Source organism: Lissotriton helveticus, chromosome 12 (assembly GCF_964261635.1).
Source record: "Lissotriton helveticus chromosome 12, aLisHel1.1, whole genome shotgun sequence".
In the NCBI taxonomy this organism is placed as follows: domain Eukaryota; kingdom Metazoa; phylum Chordata; class Amphibia; order Caudata; family Salamandridae; genus Lissotriton; species Lissotriton helveticus.
In genome coordinates, this window is record NC_136073.1 from 680,532,833 (window position 1) to 680,548,612 (window position 15,780).

Genomic DNA, 15,780 nt, shown 5'->3' on the forward strand with positions numbered 1-15,780 from the left:
GTTGCATGGTGCACAGCAAAGGCTGTGGATCCACACTCTGCCCCCCTTTCTGAGGTTCTCTTCTTCCTTCTTTCTCTTGCCCAACAGGGCTCTGCTCTGGGCACTATCAAGGGCTACCTTTCTGCTCTTTCCGCCTTCTTGAGGCTACCCGTTCAGCCTTCTTTGTTCAAGTCCCCTATTGTTAACAGATTCTTGAAGGGCATCACTCATATGTTCCCCCCCTGTTCCTTTCGTGATGTCCCAGTGGGACTTGAACCTGGTTCTGACTTACCTGATGTGCGCTACTTTTGAGCCGCTTCATAACTGCCCTCTCCGTCTTCTTACACTTAAGACTGCTTTCCTGGTTGCCATCACCTCTGCCAGGAGAGTGAGTGAGCTCCAGGCTCTTTCCTCTAAACCTCCTTTCCTTTCTGTCCATCCGGACAAGGTTGTGTTGCGGACAAGACCCTCTTTCCTGCCCAAGGTAGTCACAGCCTTACACATCGGGAAGTCCATCACCTTGCCCACCTTCTTTCTGCCTCCGCATCCCTCTAAAGAGGAAGAGCGGCTCCACCGTCTGGACCCAAAACGTGCGCTGTCGTACTATAAGGATCGCACACGCCAGTTCCAGGTGGATGACCAACTCTTTGTTGGTTACGTGGGCGCTAAGAAGGGGCGGGCGGTGCACAAACAGACCATCTCCCGGTGGGTCGTGTTGTGCATCAAGGTATGCTACTCTTTGGCTAAGAAGGAGCCTCCTGTTGGGCTGAGGGCCCATTCCACTTGGGCCACGGCGGCTACTACTGCCCTGGACTGGGGATTCCCCTTGCAGGACATCTGTCAGGCAGCTACGTGGGTCTCGCTGCACACGTTCGCATGACACTACTGCCTGGACAGCCAAGTCCGGGAGGGATGGCTTCTTTGGCCGTTCCGTCCTCCAGGACTTTCTGGTGTGATTATTGGTTCGCAGACCCACCACCGGGGTTGGTATTGCTGAGGTATCTATTCTAAGGTAAGGAATCTAATACTAACCTGTTTCTTTCAGATGCACAAGTTACTTACCTTCGGTAACGATATATCTGTAAGAAACAGTAGTTAGTATTAGATTCCTTACCTTCCCGCCCATCCTCCCCGTTCTGCGAACCGATATCTAGGGTTAAGGTCATCCCCTTTCAGGGCCCTAGTTTCATGGCACCAACGACGCAAACGACCGACGCGGAGACGCAGACGACGCCTACCGACGCGCAAGGGTACTGCTACGCAAAAGTTTCCGGATCCAGTCTGACGCCTGGGGATATTCTAAGGTAAGGAATCTAATACCAACTACAGTTTCTTACAGATATATCGTTACCGAAGGTAAGTAACTTGTGCATTGTGACTTTAAATGTGTGAAAATAGGTATGTTGAGGTATAATGGTGTGTGCAGTTATAGGTTGGTGTCTGTGTGATAATTTGATGTTGATTTTGAAGACTTATGTTGCTGGATGTGGGTGTATGAACCTAGTGGCTTGGTTGTGGAATACATATGTGGCCATAAACAGGTATTTATGAAAAGAAAAATGTTGTTTCAGTGGTCCCATGATTTGGGTTGATGATTGTTTCACCATGATGTTGGGTGGATGCATGCATTACGGAGGGTGGGTTGATTGTGTGAAGGAATATATGACGTTGAGAGGGTTGGCTCATGAAGACTTTAATATTTTATATTGTATAGTGTATTATTTTTATTGCCAGCAGTTGTGTGAGGTACCAAATACTGTACGCTGTGGGTGGGAGTTACGTTTTTTTAGTATGGTGTGGTTGGGACACGTGGTGAAGGAAGGACCTTAACTTGAGAATTTCTTAACCGTAGAGCCACTGTAAACATTTTCTCAACGTTAATTCCCTTTCAACTTTTAGGGAGTTTTGTTTTACTCAAATGAAATTATGTGAAAAAAAAGTCACAACCCTCAAACTTAACTACGACCCTTGTTATTATTTGCTAAAGTTTGAAATGAGATGTGCCTTAGAGAGTCATTGGTAATGCTTTTGATTGTTTTATAGGGTTTAGTGATGGCATGACTAAGTTGTTGGAGTCACAGTATACAAAATTGTTAAAGGGTAGCAGTGGAGGCCAATGTGTTATCATATAATGGTGGGTTGTGGATGTATGTAAGGTGGATATATGCGTGTGCTATGGAGGGTGTTTGGATCTATGATATGTGTATTAGTATGTGTTGATAGCCGTGTGGCTGTAGGTAGATGGTTTTGTAGTCATTTGATGCTGGTAGCATTGTTGCTATAGTCTAGTCATCATCATTCAGTAATAATACAATTATGAATTGGGGAGATAAGTGTCAATTCGTTGAGTAGATCTTGCGGAAGAGATGCATATAACTAGGTGTTCTTTTCATGGTACAATTTGTTGGTTATTTCATGGAGGGATATAGGTGCCAGATTTAGGAGGAATTCTTTAAGTTGTCTCTTGAAGTTAATGAAGGAGGGGTTGGTTCAGATGTGTTCTGGCAGAGAGTTCCATATTTTGGGGGCTTTCCCTGAGAAAGAGAATTTCATGTTGGTTGTTCTGACATCTGTTGGGGGTGTGTTTTAGCATGTGATGTTGTATATATGGATGGTGGTGAGTGGGTTGGCCCTTCATTTCTTTGTGTGACCCCACTACTCCTGTATTTAGCTTCATGCCTGGGTTATGATGCTCTTCAGTGTGTCCCCTCTCCTGCAGCATTGGCAAAACCAATCCACTGGCGTGTAACTAAAATGTAATTCATACTCCTTTGCTTTGGTAATGCTTTTTTTCAAAGGGCTTCCAAAGTTCTCAAACTTATAAAAAATTAAATGTACCCACTGATTGGTTTGTATGATGGTTGTAATAAGGTGGACAGGATCTCCATCAAGCTTGTGACTTAATACCACGACCACAAAATTCTAAATCAGGCACAATATCAGTAGTCCAAACTTGATCTGTTGGGGAAAAAGTCGAGACTGAGTCTGTTTACCACCTCAGAAAACACAAATATCTTGGTCTGTGTCTTTGTTGTATGGTCCCAGACACGAGGGAGGAGAAACACTCTTTTGATTAGTTGCTTTGGGGCACAACTTAAAATGTTTCCACTGATATCATTAATATGGGGGTGCTCACAAAGTTCAGGCAACGACGTAAAGAATGAACCCAATGTACCTTGATTGGCCATGCATGAGGTGGATTGGAGGTCTGATTCCCTGAAGAGGGCTTTGTGCAGAACAGGTCCTCAAACCTGGGCTGATGAAACGTTACACAATTTTATTTATTTATTTTAAAAGTTTTATATAGCGCTGGCTCGACCCGGAGGTATCAGAGCGCTTTACATGAGCATCGGATCATAGTTACAGGTTACATCGTTACAAAGGTTACACAGTTCTTAGAGCATGGCAACATAGTTACTTGTTCAAGTTCAAGTTCATGCATTTGTAAAGCGCACTACTCACCCAGAGGGTCTCAAGGCGCTGGAGGGAGGGGATTATTGTTTATCGAATAGCCATGTTTTCAGTTCTTTTCTGAAGGAGGTGTGATTCTGAGAAAGGCGGAGGTGGGTGGGGAGTGAGTTCCAGGTCTTGGCAGCCAGGAAGGAGAATGATCTGCCACCCATAGTGGTTTTTCGGATGCGCGGGACTGCGGCGAGGGCTTGGTTGGATGATCTTAGTTGGCGGGTGGGATAGTAGAAGGACAGTCGGGTGTTGAGGCACTCGGGTCCTAGATTATAAAGGGCCTTGTGTGCGTGGGTAAGAAGGCGGAAAGTAATTCTTTTGTTGACGGGAAGCCAGTGGAGGTTTTTTAGGTGACCGGTGATGTGCTCTTGGCGCGGGATGTCTAATATGAGTCTTGCTGATGCGTTTTGGATGCGCTGGAGCTTTTTCTGCAATTTTGTTGTAATTCCGGCGTAGAGTGTGTTGCCATAGTCCAGTCGACTCGTGACCAGTGCATGGGTGACAGTCTTTCTTGTTTCGAGGGGGATCCAGCGGAAGATCTTTTTGAGAATGCGAAGGACGTTGAAGCAGGAGGACGATACGGCGTTGACTTGTCTGGACATTGAGAGGGAGGAGTCTAGAATGAAGCCAAGGTTACGTGCATGGTCTGTGGGTGTGGGCGCAGATCCCAAAGCGGAAGGCCACCAGGAGTCGTCCCAAGCTGAGGGGGAGGATCCTAGGATGAGCACCTCCGTTTTGTCTGAGTTGAGTTTTAAGCGGCTCTGTTTCATCCATTCGGCTACTTCTTTCATGCCTTCTTGAAGATTGGTTTTGGCGGTGTTGGGGTCTTTGGTGAGGGAAAGGATTAGCTGGGTGTCGTCGGCGTAGGATATTATGTTGAGGTTGTGTTGACGTGCGATGGAGGCGAGGGGACTCATGTAGACGTTGAAGAGGGTGGGACTGAGTGAGGAGCCTTGAGGTACGCCGCAGATGACTTCGGTGGGCTCTGAGTAGAAAGGGGGGAGTCGGACTCTCTGGGTTCTCCCGGCAAGGAACGAGATGATCCAGTCCAAGGCTTTTCCTTGTATGCCGATGTTGTTGAGGCGTTGTATGAGGGTGTTGTGACAGACAGTGTCGAAGGCGGCGGAGAGGTCGAGTAGAATGAGGGCCACTGTTTCACCGTTGTCCAGGAGTGCTCGGATGTCGTCGGTCGCCGCAATGAGGGCTGTTTCGGTGCTGTGTTTGGCTCGAAAGCCGTTCTGTGAGGGATCCAGGGAGTTGTTGGATTCAAGGAAGGCTGCGAGTTGGCTATTGACGGCTTTCTCGATGACTTTGGCCGGGAAAGGGAGGAGGGAAATGGGTCGGTAGTTTTTCAGATCTGAGGGGTCTGCTGTTGGTTTTTTCAGAAGGGCGCTGAGATCGGCGTGCTTCCATATTTCTGGAAAGGTGGCGGAGTTGAAAGAGCAGTTGATGACATCGCGGAGTTGGGGAGCGATGATGGAGTCAGCTTTGTTGAAGATGTAGTGGGGACAGGGGTCAGAGGGTGAACCAGAGTGGATTGAGTTCATGAGGCGAATGGTGTCTTCAATGGTGATTGGGTTCCAGGAGTTGAGGTAGTTAGTTGGAGGGGTGGGATCTGAAGGGGGTGGGGTGAGTTGGTCATTGGGGGTATTCTTGAAGCTGTTGTGGATGTCGGCAATTTTGTTGTAGAAGAAGGAGGATAGCGCATCGCAGAGGTCTTGGGAGTTAGTGATGTCGTTGGATGCTGCGGGAGGGTTGGTGAATTCTTTGATATTGAAGAGTTCCTTGCTGTTATGGGAATTGTTGTCGAGACGGTCCTTAAATGCTGCTTTCTTGGCGGATCGAATCAGTTGGTGGTGTTTGCGGGTGGCTGTCTTGAGGGAGGCCATGTTGTCTGAGGTTGGTTCTTTTCTCCAATTCTTCTCCAGGGTGCGGCATGTCTTCTTGGATTTTTTAAGGTCATTGAACCAGGGAGCTTTTTTGCTGGATGATTTCGACTGGTGTTTTTTCAGGGGTGCTAGTTCGTCCGCACTGTGGGTAATCCATTGCCTGAGGTTGGTGGCCGCTAGGTCTGGGTCCGTTGCTGGGGTGGGAGTATTTTGGCTAAGTGATGTGAGGAGTTGGTTGGTGGTGATTTTGTTCCATTTTCTTCGGGGAATGGGTTGTGGACGGTTGTGGGTCAGGGTTGTTTTGTAGCTGAAGTGAACACAGCTGTGATCCGTCCAGTGGAGAGCTGTAGTGTGATCGAAGGAGATGTGCTTGCTGGAGGTGAAGATAGGGTCGAGCGTGTGTCCGGCTATGTGAGTGGGGGTGTCACGGAGTTGTTTGAGTCCGAGATTGGACAGGTTGTCCAGAAGGGTTGTGGTGTTGTTGTCGAGAATGTTGTCAAGGTCGAGATAAACAATAAGCACAAATAAGTAAGGGGAAAAGAAGGCAAGGTGAGAGATTCACGGGAGGGGGGTTGGAGTAGGGGAAGTAGACAGATAATGGAGGCGGGAAAGAGGAGGGGAGGGTGAGAGACACAGCATAGGGAGAGGAGGGGAAGGGTGACGGGGATACAAACCGGTAGACTAGTCAAGGCAACGTCCAAAGTCCAGTAAGCTGTGATCCCAGGGGAAGTGGTATCCCTTCCCTATCTCTATTGCGAGAGGCACCCATTGCGCAGTGGACTCTCTCAGAGGGGTCTCTGAGACTCCAAGGCCTACATACTGGATCCTTCCCCAAAAAGGGGAGAGTGAGTGCTTTGGCAAGGGTTGCCATATCATACCTCAAGTGTGAGTGGCTCCCTTGGCACAGTGGACTCACTCAGCGGGTTCGCTGAGACTCCAGAGTATAAATATTGGATCTTTCCCCAACAAGGGGAGAAGGAGTGCTTAGTCAAAGGGCACAAAGGACAGGGGGGTAGGCAGAGTAGCAGGCAAGGGGAGAAATTCAGGGGAGAGAGGATAGGAGCTATGGAAGAGACAATAAGGAGAGAGTTGAAAAGAAGTCTGCCTAAAGACTGACTGGGTAGGTGACGACCAAGGAGGGAATCCACGGCCCATCTCCCCTATAGCTAAACCAGGTAGCTCCATCGGGCATCAGACAAAATAGTTCGGTCTCAATACATTGAGAGAGGAGGGAAGGAGAGACATAAATAGAGGGAGGATGTGGGAGGAGACGACAGGAGAGACGAAAGGAAGTGCAACAATGTGGTTCAACAATATACCAGAAAAAGAACAACAAGTAAACATTAAATCAAACAGTCAGCAATACATTAGGGGAAGAGAGAAAGGAGAGAGAAAGTAGTGGGGGGTAGGGGAGGAGAGAGAGTGAGGATAAGGGAAGAGACAACCGTAGAGACGAAAGGAAGTCTGTCTAAAGACCGACTGGGTAGGTGATGGCCAAGGAGGGAATCAACGGCCCATCTCCCCTATAGCTAAACCAGGTAGCTCCATCGGGCATCAGACAAAATAGATCAGTCTCAAGTGGCGAGGGAAGAGGTTCACAAAAAAACAGGGTGGGGACAAAGGGCAAGGGCATGTGAAGGCAGAGGACAGAAGCTGGAAAGAGTAGGAGCGGAGATGGGGGAGGGTTGGGGGAAGGGGGAAGGGGAAGGTAAGGTCAGGAGAGATGCAGGCGCGTTAGCCCGAAGTCCGGCTGGGTAGGTGAAAGTCAAAGGAGGGAGCCCAAAGTCAATCTCCCCCATAGCTCGGCGAGTCAGCAGGCCCTGGTTCGTTCTTGCTCTTCTTTAGTTTGGTCCGCATTTCCCTTTCAGCCATTTTGGTGTCTCTTGTGTGTGACTGAGGGTAGGGTACCTGAAATACTTTTCCCCAGAGTGATTTCGAGTGTGGACCATGAAAAGGTAATGCTAGTTTATGGACTTTACAGCCAGCCTGGGGATGACCAGCTGCATGACGATCTGTAGGAGGGAGGTGACCAGTCCCGCCAGGATGGCCCAGGTGAGGGGCAGTGGAAGCATGCTGTAGGTGGCGAAGAGGCTGAAGAGCACATAGCCAATCCCGTCCCCCAGCAGGCCGTAGCCCAGGCCGGCCGCCAGGATCTGCGTGGCCATGGCCACCCAAGTCAGCACCCCGCTGTACTGCAGGTAGGTGTAGGAGGTGGTGTCCTTGCGCACCACCACCAAGGCACAGATCACCACCTCGATGCCAGTGAAGAAGCCGAGAAGGATGCCCTTGACAGGGTCCATGGGGGCCGAGGCCAGGGTCAGGTGCAGGACCAGCAGGGTCAGCTTGGACAGCACATCCAGGATGTTCATCTCCACCTCGGACTTGCGCCGCTGGCCCAGGAAGTAGCGCTGGTAGAGGCGCTCCAGGTCCCGGGACTTGAAGGAGTTGCGCAGGATGGGGAAGATGACCCCCCTGTAGGTGTAGCCACCAGTTCAGGAAGAAGTCTGAGTTGCTGGGAGCGCAGTTCAGGTGCAGGAAGCCCAGGTCGCTGCTGTTGCGCTCAGGGAAGACTTTGGTGCCCCCATTGTTGTGGCAGTCCCCTCCCGAGTGGCGGCTGTTAGGGGTGTAGGGCCCCACGTCGGGGGAGGAGAGGCCCTTGGCGCCGCCGCCCTGCTCGTGGATGAAGCGCTGCTCGGTGATGTGGCGCACAGCGCTCTGCCACAGCAGCCGCTTGGGCCGGGTGGTCACCGGGGTCCTGTTGATGGTGTACAGCTCCTCGCTGGCGCTCGTGCACTTCACCTCCGACAGCTCCATGGTAGAGCTGTAGATCTCCTGTGTCTTCTTCCTACCAAAATACATGTCTCGCCATTCCCCGGGTCACTGGAAGGACGGGGCTGCGCGCTGCACTTTGTGCTTCAGAAGTTGCATCGGGTTCGCGGAAGCCCTGTCATGTTTGCGCCAGGAGCTGGCAGCGGAGACCTGGAGGGAACATCATAAAGTGGTTTACAACCTCCAGATGACTGCAGGCACCCCAGGCACGCGAGTGCAATCCCCGGCCGCATTCACGCAGACCCCCAGCGGAGCGGGCTCTCCAAGCCTGGAAATGTTCAATCATAACAAATTGTTGTTAAACGTAACAGTCTGGCACCTACCTGTTTGCAATATATGCACTTGAAACTTCCACGAACTGCATGAGCATACTGAAGGAACGCAAGACTGTTTCCACCAGTTCATCATATATGTTTGAACATAAACGTTATTCTTGATAAGTGGTATCAAGAAGAGTATTGGTTTGATGGCCTTACCTTATGTTTTATATTTAGCAGCATCTGGATTGAAGTAAAAGTGCCTTTGGCCGCTATAACACTTTACAGAAAAAGTGAAACCCACATGTTGTTCTTCGCTCTGGTAGCAATTATTAATTTAATGACTTAGAATGTCTTAAAATGGGGTCTCCCGTTGTTAGGAAAGCTTAACATCTAAACTAAAGACAGATACTCAAGACCACTTTGCAGAACTTGCTATTGAATGCAGTCTTTCGAGTATCAATTTTATTATCACACATAGTTCACAAGGTCGGGTCAGGGGAACATGGCGGCGGCAGGCTAACGCCGGTCGCGGAGCTCCGCAGCTCAGTGGCACTGCTGATGGAGAAGGCGGCCTTTGGTTACTGCAGGTTCCGGTCAGGCCCAGATACAGGTACAAGTTCTCCCCTTGACAACTTCTGTAGCCTCTCAAGCTGTCACAGGCTCTCAACCAACAACGGGTTTGATTAATCTTCAGCCTGAAGGAGATAGGATTGGCTCTCTATTTCAATCTCTCAGGGAGGACCTCTTGAGTAAATTTGAAGTATCTGAGAGTAATCAAAAGAGCCTACATGACCGATTTGACCATCTGGAGACAAAATTGGAGGACATATGTGCTCGCACAAGCGCTCTAGAGTCCAAGGTTTCTCTGTTATGAGTCTACGCTAGGAAATACTAAGGACATAGCTTCCTTAAAAGTACAAAATCGGTCACTAATGATGGACGTAGAAAAGTTGGAGATGCACACACGTAGGAACAACCTCAGAATCCTGAAAATTCCAGAAGGGGAGGAAGTTGAGGACATTAAAGGTTTCGTGTGCAGACTGTTACGAGAGGGGGTTTTGAAGGATCGGACAGATATTGATTTGGAATCAGAGATTCAGAGGGTGCACAGAGACCCTTTTAGGTTACATCCAGATCGGAAGGCACTCAGGAAAATTCTTGTTTACTTTCAAACTTACAGCGTTAAGGAATTGATTCTAAATAGGTGTCTCTCGCGGTCCTCTCTACATCATCGAGCCAACCCTTACCTAATTCGTTCCGATATCAGTGGCCGGACAGCACAGAGGCAGTGGGAATTAGGCTCTAGAATGCCAGAACTTAGGTCATTTGGGGCACAGGTTCAGATGAAGTTCCCCGCACTGCTAAAGGTGATGTGGAACAATAAAATGGATAATTGTAACCATCCGGAGGAGGTAGATGAGCTCCTGTCCCAGATGAGGAAGTAGTTCGATCTCTGAGCACTTCAGCTTGAGGTAACTGGCGTTCTAAAGAGGGAGATTCAGTTGGGCAGTCTCCGAAGTGAAAGGTAACACGGGGAAAAAATAAAAAGGAAGAAAATCGAAATAAAAAAAGTAATAAATTAAAAAAAATAATAATATATATACATATATATACTTATAAAATATAAAAGTATGTTTACAATAGTAAGCAAGTAAAAAAAAAAGTATATATATATATATATATATATATATATATATATATATATATATATATATATATATATATATATATTATATAATATAATATAATATAATATACCGTGGTCCTGCAAAAGCTGAATATGGGTAATGCAGTGCCGCTAGAGCAGGGGGTTCCCTAAAGGCGAGACCAGCGCCTAGTAGGACGGGAGGGTTCCCCGGGGGAGGGTTAGGGAGGGGTCAAGGGGGGAGGGAATAAAAGAAAAAAAATCCTCATATACTGCAAAACCAGTAAGTTTGTCAGTGCAATGGAAGGTGGGAATGCTATTGGTTAAGGCTTATTATGGCTGTCAGTAGGATCAATGGTAATAACATTTTTCTCTTGGAATCTCAATGGTATCGGGGGTGTGAGGAAACAGACAAGGGTCTGTGAATTCTTAAAAAATTCAGAGGCTTCTGTATGTCTATTACAGGAAACTCATCTGGAGGCTAAGTTGTGTAAACAAGTCTTTAGTAAATTAGGCTGGTACAGGATGTACTTTGCTCTAGGCAGATGTGGGTATCAAGGGGGGTAGCGATTATCATCAGAGCGAACAAAGAGATCATAGTTCAGAAATGGGATACTGACCAGTCTGGCAGATGGCTCGTGGCGGCCCTGTTAATACATAACGCCCCTTACACGTGTGCGGTGTATTATGGCCCCAACGAGGATAACTCCAACTTTCTTCTGAAACTGGAGGGTAGCCCATTACAGCATAATGCGCCAGTAATAATGGGAGGTGACTTCAACCTAGTCTTTGATAATCAGCTAGATCGCACCTCTAGAGCGAAGTATTCTCCCCCAAAAAAACCTCTTTCCTAGCTCTAAGGAATATAATGAAAGATTTTAATATCCGGATGCATGGAGGGCCAAGTATGGTGCTGCTAGAGAATATTCTTTTTATAGTAAGAAATATAAGCAGTATTCAAGAATAGATTACATTTTGGTAGACCGTACCCTAATGCCTGACATAGTGTCGGTAACGCATATTCCTGTAGGCCTTTCGGACCATTCAGCAATAGAGCTTGTATTAAACTTCAGGATCAAGCCTAACGTTGTCAGATGGACCCTAGACAGAACACTTCTGTTGGAGAATCAGACTAAGTCTAAGGTTAAAGAAAGTATATCTGAGTTCTTTCTTTTCAATATAGGTTCAGGTACAGAACAACTGGTATGGGAATCATTTAAGGCCTATTTAAGAGGTATACTGAGCTCTCTGATGTCCTTTAAAAGAAGATCATCAAAGATAAGAGACATTGAAGATCTTGAAACGATTAAGAAGAAAGAACTGGAATTGCAGTTAGCGGTCCTGGCAGATAGACAGTATCCCGAAGCTAGAAAAAGATCTTTTGGAACTTCAATCTTCATTCCAAGCAAGAAGGTATAAAGTCATTAAGGATAAGTGGGAGGTTAGCAGAATGAAGAACTTCGAGTACGGGGAGAAATGTGGGGCCCTCCTAGCCTGGAAGGCGAGGGTAGAGAGGAGCAGGAATAATATAGATTCGCTAATTCAGCGAGTCTCAGGGACTTTGATAACAGGGGAAGATGAGATCAGGGAGGAAGCCAGGGGGTTCTTCAAGGGACTATACCAAGAGGATGGCTGTATCGAAGTTGAGGAAGTAACAACCTTGCTAAGTTTGAGAGATCTGTTGTCCAGCGAAATTACAGAAGGGTAGATAAGGGCGCAAGTAAAGAAGATGAGCCGTGGGAAAGCGGCGGGCCCTGACGGCTTGCCAACAGAAGTCTGAGGACAACCTTGAAGAAACCCTGCCTGTGCTTGTCTCACTTTTTAATAAAATTCTTCTACATGGAGAAAGTATTCCTACCTCTTGGTTGGAGGCCACTATTGTCTTAATAGCAAAACCAAATAAAGACCCTCAGAAGATAGAATCGTATAGGCCGATCTCCCTCCTAAACTCCGATCTCAATTTTTTTTCTGGTTTACTAGCCTCTAGGCTAGCAAAAGTTATTAAATCAATCATCCACCCAGATCAGAGGGGTTTTATACCAGGACGGCAGCTCAACGAACTCACGTTTCAGGTGTTGGGGGCTATAGATGTAGCAGAAGAAAGAAGACTCCCACTTACCATAGTAGCGATAGATGCCGCTAAGGCATTCGATCAGGTTAACTGGGTGTTCCTCTGGGAGACAATGACTAGGTTTGGGTTCTCCCCCATTTTTGTTGAAGGTATAAAATCACTATATAAGAATCCCCGGGCCAGAGTCCTGATTAATGGGGGCATGACAGATTGGTTTAACATCTCCAGAGGTACAAGGCAGGGCTGTCCCCTGTCCCCCCTATTGTTCGACGTATACATCGAGCCCTTTGTATGTTCCTTGAGATCGGATTCTGCTATTTTACCTTTTATAATGGGGGAGTTAGTACTCAAAACGGCATTATATGCAGACGATCTTCTCCTTTATACCACTAACCCTGTTGAAGCTATCCCCACATTGTTTAAACTATCCGAAGACTTTGGAAGGGTATCTGGATACAAAATCAACAAAGAGAAGACTGAAATCATGAGTTGGAATAGTACTTCCCCAGTACAGGGTGCTAAACAAAAAATGAGATATCTGGGAATACACCTCACACAGAAATTAGCAGATACCCCCAAAATCAGTTGGCAGACAGTAGTAAAGGAAGTCAGTAAGTTATTAATTAAGTGGGCAGGTCTTCCCTTGAACATATATGGAAGAGTAAATTTAATTAAAATGGCTATCCTCCCCAAAATAACTTTTTTGTTTAATAACATACCTCTATCATTTGACCATAAAGATATTGCCAGCCTACAAGGGAAGATTGGTTCATTTATTTGGGCCACAAAATCTCCCAGGATAGTTTGGAGGAAGTTGAGATTGGGGCTGAAGTTGGGAGGCCTTGCGTTACCTGATCTTTTTTTGTATTGTTACGCCTTCCAGCTTAAAAATTTTAGAATCTTGGCGAACAGGCTTGACTCCTCCTCGCATGGTCGTCTATTTCAGGCACTATTATCAGACCAGTCACTAAGCTCTGAATTTTTTCTTTATAAATTCGGCCATCAAAAATGTTATAAAAAGGTCAGCCTGAAAATTCCACAGGCAGCACTAAGAACTTGGCTGTACCTTCGGAAAGTTCTGGAGATCCCCTATTACAATATATACGCACCCTTATGGGACTCCCCTGGTACCCCCGACTGTTTGTTAGACCGGTTGGCAATCCCACTGAGAGAGGCGGGATTAGTAAAATGGGCGGACCTTAGTATTAACTCCAGGCTGTTAGACTGGGATTCTTTAGTAAATCTTACTGGGGGGTCCCTAACAAGATTCAAGTACTACCAATTGTCATCATGGTGGGGGGAGACAATGTTGGGGGATTCAGGAGGAGTCCCAAATTTTAGACCTTATCGATAGAGGTAGTGGTTGGAAGCGGGAGGTTGCCTTTTGGTATAGCACTGTGCTAGGGGGAAAAGATACTTTAACTTCTGAAACATCCTGCCTCTGGAGTAACGATCTAACAGAAAATACGGAGGAGATGAGGAAAATCTGGGCTGATACATTTGCAATATCACAAAAGACAATATCAAACCAGCCAATCTCAGAAGGAACCATTTTATTTACAGCATACAGAGTGTACTGGACTCCGGCTAAACTCTCTAGGATATCAGCCGAGAGATATTACTGCCCAAAATGTAAGCTGGTGGCAGCTGATGATGTGCACATGTTTTTCGAGTGCCCTCAAATTACTAGTTACTGGACACAGGTGTGTGGCTTTCTAGAAGAGGTCCTACTAACATCTATCACCTGCTGCCTCAGACTGATCATCTTCGGTCTCCCTCAAGGGTACTCGATGAACAATCCAGCTACACAATTCCTTTTCTATGTTATTGTCATCGCAAGGAGGGAAATATGTAGAGAGTGGAAGTCGGAGGTCCCCCCAAAATTTACAGAGTGCCCGCGGAATATTATGATAAGTCAGTCGGATATGGCGTGTGGTGGAGAAAGTGCTATTAAGGTGTGGTCAGCTTTAAAAACTTGGGCCGATAAATAACTGAAGTCCAATGATTATGCCAGAGGTTTAAGGTCTGGTCCTCCCAGGTAACGTTGCGATGGGGAGTTGGACAAGGTAACAGCCTACCTCTGGGTGAACTCTGTATGGTCCACACACTCCTTAAGGGTGGAATCCAAGAAGACTTAGTGTGTAAGAGGCTCGGAGTGATCCCACTTAGAGAGTACATTTCTGGTGGCATGTATGAGGACAACAACAAAAAAAAACACATAGTTCACAAAATGTAAGTTCTAGTGAAGGCTACTCAGTGTTTCATAGTGGTATGGTTTTGTTACAAACTTTCCATGTAAATCAGATCAGTAACTTTAATTATGATTCCTCAAATCCTTCCATGCCAGCAAAAATACCTTTTCACATGTCTTCCCATATTTGTATTCACTTTGACAACACCACACTTATTTCCTTTGTCAATAGATGATCGTATTAGTAGGTATGCTAGCACAATTGCTTCTTTTGTGATTGCTGTGCCATGTATGAGTAAGATGTTTAGACAGATGCTGTCTGTGTTGTAGCGTATCTCTAATGAAACACGACTTTGACTGCCATAAATGATCCTGAAGTGAAGCAACATCTAAATTGGTATAGTTCATTGTTCTGCCATTTTCAGTTTTTAGAATTTGCAGCTCAAGTTAATGAACACATTTCAGAAGCTCTTCTTTCTAAATGTGCTATTTCTTTTCTGCTCTACCTCTTTCAGTGGGCGTACGAGCTGGGCCTGTCGAATGAGGAGCCAGTCAGCATTCCATTGCATGCCTGCGAACATTTCTACCTCCTGACCCGGCCATTGCCCAAACCCCTCCAGAACAACACACCAAGTAAGATTATTAGTTTGACTGCTGTTTAGGTGGTTAGTTCAAGCCACCATGACTGGTGCTATAGCACGGGAACTTGGGTGAGAACTGAGAATCTAAGAAATGTATTTGTCTAATGGCAGAAATCAATGTTGTGCACCGTCTCTGTAGAATTCGTAGTCAATGGAACAGGATTAGGAGGTGACAATAACTTGGACGCACACATTAGGCAGTCCTTGAGTCGATCCAACAATGAATTGCATCGCTTCAGTAACATTCGCCCTTTTCCATTGGTCTCGCCAGATCCCTGATCTTACTCGCCACAAATCTGGCTTGCGACCTTTCACCATTCCCTTTGGGTATCAACAGGACAGTTCGACCCTCACATATGCTATGCATTGTGTTTCTCCTTTTCTCCACTAGGGCTCTGGTGAGGGCTCTGTGGGGGGTTGTGCAGCACTTTACAAAAACCCTGAAGCATACATCTCTGAAAGCACAGCTAAACTATGTCAGTTGATAGATACCGGTCGACTGGACTTGTGTAATTGCGGTACTATATTGTAAGGCTGGTCACTGGTGTGAGCCATGACTTGCAGGGGGCGAGACACAACTACAGTAAATATACTTAAGACTATTAGAAAAAAAAGACTACCTGGAATAACAATGGAGGAAGCCATTGTACAGAGACTATTATGGAGTAAATGGTAAAGTTGTTTATGTGTGGGTGAGTCTTCATATACTTTAGTTAGGTACCAGAAAGTCAAACAAAGCCTCCATAGGAAAAGAAGGATAAAGGCCTTTGAAGTGCCAGAAATATATGCTTCAGTCTGTCATTACAACAGAGT

General features: G+C 46.5%; 1 protein-coding gene across 2 annotated transcripts in view; it reads left to right on the forward strand.

Moving 5' to 3' along the window:
* Positions 1-15,780, forward strand: part of PDPR (pyruvate dehydrogenase phosphatase regulatory subunit) — a 795,794-nt gene that overhangs the window by 298,315 nt on the left and 481,699 nt on the right. For both annotated transcript variants that reach the window (XM_078670675.1, XM_078670676.1), the window contains exon 7: positions 14,842-14,959. In XM_078670675.1, coding sequence (XP_078526801.1) covers positions 14,842-14,959 — 118 coding nt within the window. The remainder of the gene's footprint in view (positions 1-14,841; positions 14,960-15,780) is intronic.